A 4,028-nucleotide genomic window follows, 5' to 3' on the forward strand; every position below is an offset into this window, starting at 1 on the left:
ACGTACTCCTACATGCCCACTGCTACTGATCCACTCCGTCCCAACCACAACCAGCCATGTGCTTGTCGACCACGGCAACGCCACCTCATCCCATGGGGAGTCTCGAGGCGGGAGATCGTGCAAGGCTGCTCCTTCGCTCGTGGCTAGCTGTGGATCTTGAGATTTTATAAACAATCGGTGTACGTGTGCTATCTTTTTGTTTGGTACTGATTCGGAAAAGAGGGCGAGCGGCGTAAAGGAGGTGCAAGCAAAGACGGGGCTGCCGCTTTGCAGAAACCACACGGCTCTCTCGCCCAAAGCAAATCTGGCGCCTCGCGCCATTTCCAAGAAACAAAGTCATATGCTGGGTCAGAGGACCTCTGATCAAAAGTTACCCATATGTATTACCAGCTGGATATGCTCGTCACGGTTTCGGTCTAGATGAAGTCTGTTAGGTGCAAACATAGCCAGGGGAGTAACAACTCGTGTGCAAATTCGTTGTTCGCGGGAACATGCGTGTACAATTATATACTTGAACGAAAGACATGGGCACACAAAAATAGCATAATGTAGCGGTATTTTTTGCGTTCGCGCCAAATTTATCCAACTCCACCCTGCTGATGGACGAGTTGATGTGACTTCTGACAACAACCTCCGAACGAACTTGTGGATTTTTCACGCTCACTGACTCTATACACACACGCAACAACTTACAAAAGACAATACTCGCATAGTATTACAGAAAAGACCGAATATTACTAATACTAATTTTGTTAATTAACCGGCAACAGTAGCAATGGCCATTATTAAGCTCTTGTTTTGCTCTCTGCTTTTCCATATTTTGGGGGATTTCTGGAGTGCTTTTACTTTTACCGAGAGAAGACGGGGCTGAGGGTTTTGGAGAACCCGCGGAGCGCGCCGTAGCCGCGGGAGCTGAAGCCGAGGCAGCCGAGCACGCCCTGCCGGTACGGCAGGAACGTCCGCCGCCGCATCTCCTCCGCTTGCGCCCTGTTCGGCGCCGCGTAAAGCCTCTCGTGCGCGGCCGCCACCGTCGTTGAGCGCCGCCGACCCTTGGACCTGCCCTGACCCCGCGTCGTCCGGGATTCGTCGCCCTCACCGACGCCACCACTGGCCGCCGCTCCCGTCTCCGATTGCGGTGACGGCCTCGCCCCGCGCAGCTTCGCGATGACCTTGTCCCTCGACGCCCACGAAGGCGAGAACTGCCATGCCTTCTCCGGCTTGGCGGCGGCCGCAGGGGCTTCGTGCGCATGGGCGCTGCCGGGCTCGCTTTTGCTGCGGTGGAGGAGCATGTCCTTGAGGATCACCCACCGCCGGGACCCGCGGGCGGACGACGAGGACGAGGAGGAGGAGGTCGACGAGGACGACGAGGAGCGCGACGAGGCGGTGACCGGCGGCGGGGCCTCCTGCGCCCCGGTCGAGAGGGACACGGAGCCAAGATCCGGCGCGGGGACGAGCGCACCGAGCAGCTTGAGCCGCGGGGACGGGCTGCGCATCGGGGACATCGACCGGGCGCGGCGGTGCACGGAGCCGCTCCGGAACGTGGGCTCGCGGCCGCGCGCGGGGCCGTGGCGCCGTTCGCTGCCATCTTCGTCGCTGTCGGGGTCGAGATCCGGGAGCGGGGACAGGGTGAGCGGCCGGATCTGGCCGTTCTGGAAGAGCTCGTCAGCAGAGATCATGTGCTCGCCAGGGCCGCCGAACTCGAACTCCGCGTCACCTAGTCCGCCGTACCCGCCGCCATTAGGGGCACCAGCGGCAGCCGAGGAAGACGAGAACAGCAGGTGGTGGATGGGGCTGGCCGGTGCACTGAAAAAATAGCCGCCGCCGCCGCCGCCGAAGATGGCAGGGGAACGGCCGGGGCTGGACGGCGCGCTGGCGAAAGGGGTGGAGCAGGAGCTGTCGATGTCGTCGTCCATGGCTCGTCCTAGTAGTTCGCTTTGAGTCGCGGATAGTGGTATCTGGGAATATGGAGGGAGATGGGATGAGAGGTTATAAATGGAGGGACTGCCGCGCTGTTAACTGTCCGTCCGGGAGCCATAGCACGATAGCTGGAGACGGCGATGGATGGGGGCGAGGGGTCGGCAGATTGATCTGCTTGGATCGGGTTTACTCCCGTTCGTGACACAAATGATTTTAGAATAAATTTTACTCCCTCCGTCTCCACTAAAGTTAGTACTCCCTCCATTCCACAATGTAGTGCTTCCTCTATCTCCGTGCTTTAACTTTGACCGTAAATTTAACTACCAAGACCGATTGCGGCGGGAGCAAAAATTATATCAGTGAATTCGTATTTGAAAGAAGTTTTTAATTATGTAATTTTTTCACCCGCCGCAGTCGGTCTCAATCGTTAAATTTATGGTCAAAGTTCGACCTCGGGAAGCGCGGACGCACTATATTTTGGAATGGAGGGAGTATAAAATTGAGTCACTTATTTTGAGTCGGAGGGAGTATATAATTTCTTGCTATGGGTCTAGTTTAATTTCTACGATTGGTAATTTTATAGTTTTTTCCTTTGTATGTTTTTTGTAAAAAAGATATGAAAACATTAAAATTTGACGTCAAATTCTTAGGAATGCAATTTGACATTTTTCATGGCAATTTATATTAACCCGATGGTGGCAAATTTAGTTTGCAAGTACGGCAATTTTCTGAAAGAAAAATGAACTAAGTCGGATTTTTCATGCTCGCCAACTAAACTTGGCATCCACAAAACGATCGAAACGATTTTTTGCTGAATGTTAACGTTTCTCAGAATTTTTTGCGTCAGATTTTTTGACGTCATTTTTTACACAATTTAAATGATTGTTTTGATGGAGAGAAAAAGAAAACTACTCCACTATACATAAGCATGAGGTTCTGCGCTTGCTTGCTAGGGTTGCTCTGTTCGCAAGATCAGCATGCGCGGCGAGATTCATGGGGCTTGAAGTATCACCCATGGCAGCATTCACATGCCAGTCCCGTGCGAGGGAGTCCTGGACTAAGGGGTCCTCGGGCGTCCGGCCTGTTGGATATGGGCCGGACTAATGGGCTGTGAGAATACAAGACCGAAGACTCTCTACGTGTCCGGATGGGACTCTCCTTGGCGTGGAAGGAAAGCTTGGCGACCAAATATGAAGATTCCTTTCCCTGTAACCGACTTTGTATAACCCTAATCCCCTCCGGTGTCTATATAAACCAGAGGACTTAGTCCGGAAATAGTCATATAGGCTAGACTTCTAGGGTTTTAGCCATTACGATCTCGTGGTAGATCAACTCTTGTAATTGTCGGCGCCATGGGAACGGGGGTCCCCAGACTTGCCTGCCTGCGACCCACGGCGTGGCTGTGCTAGCAGGCCTGTACGGCCCATCTTCATCAACAAGGCATTCAAGACCCTCGCGAGGGGCCAAGCCTCGCGAGGCGGACGACACAAGACCTCCTCAGTAGCGGCCTCACCAGGTTGGCTCGTGAGGGGCGAAGAGATCAAGGCAAGGCAAACCTCGCGAGGTTCTCGTGACGTGAGCCATGACGATCGAGACCAGGCGGGCGCCAGCGCGGGCAGTGTCTTTGTTTCCCTTTTGGTGCTAAGGAAGCAAGCGCAGGCGCGGAGTACCGAGGTGTCAAGCAAAGGTTTCCATATAAGTGCAACGAGACCAAGACCAGCAGGACGGCAAGACGGAGGTCACCATGGAGCCCAAGGCGGCGTCACCACCAGAGCCTTTTGCAGGCGAAGACCGCTTTTGTTAGGATAAGCTCTACTAGTTGTCCCCTTTCAAATTGGCCGTTGTTGGCTCCCTTCTCGCTCAATATTTGGGGAGAGGACCAGGGCCTCTATAAGTAGGACTAGCCACCACCGTAGGAACCAACCAAGAAGAAGAAGGCAAGCAAGCCCGAGCCGATCGAATCCACACACACAAGTTCGCCAAGCACAAGAACACCTCAACCTCAGGAGGCTGTTCTTCCCCTTGTTCTGTTCATCATCAGCCCGAGAGGCAATCCTCCACCACCACACTGGAGTAGGGTATTACACCACAACGGTGGCCCGAACCAGTAT

The 4,028-nt window shown here is 54.1% G+C and overlaps 1 protein-coding gene across 1 annotated transcript; it reads right to left on the minus strand.

Annotated features, from left to right (window-relative positions):
- Positions 1-449: 449 nt before the first annotated feature.
- On the minus strand, positions 450-2,070 carry LOC123097701 (serine/arginine repetitive matrix protein 2). Its single transcript, XM_044519512.1, has one exon. The coding sequence runs from the start codon at positions 1,911-1,913 to the stop codon at positions 849-851; it is 1,065 nt and encodes a 354-aa protein (XP_044375447.1). The 5' UTR covers positions 1,914-2,070; the 3' UTR covers positions 450-848.
- Positions 2,071-4,028: the final 1,958 nt, after the last annotated feature.

This window comes from Triticum aestivum, chromosome 4D, assembly GCF_018294505.1.
Source record: "Triticum aestivum cultivar Chinese Spring chromosome 4D, IWGSC CS RefSeq v2.1, whole genome shotgun sequence".
In the NCBI taxonomy this organism is placed as follows: Eukaryota; Viridiplantae; Streptophyta; class Magnoliopsida; order Poales; family Poaceae; genus Triticum; species Triticum aestivum.

Bases quoted from the DNA above. Each gene is read 5' to 3' on its own strand.
- LOC123097701 (XM_044519512.1), bottom strand. From the start codon at position 1,913: ATGGACGACGACATCGACAGCTCCTGCTCCACCCCTTTCGCCAGCGCG.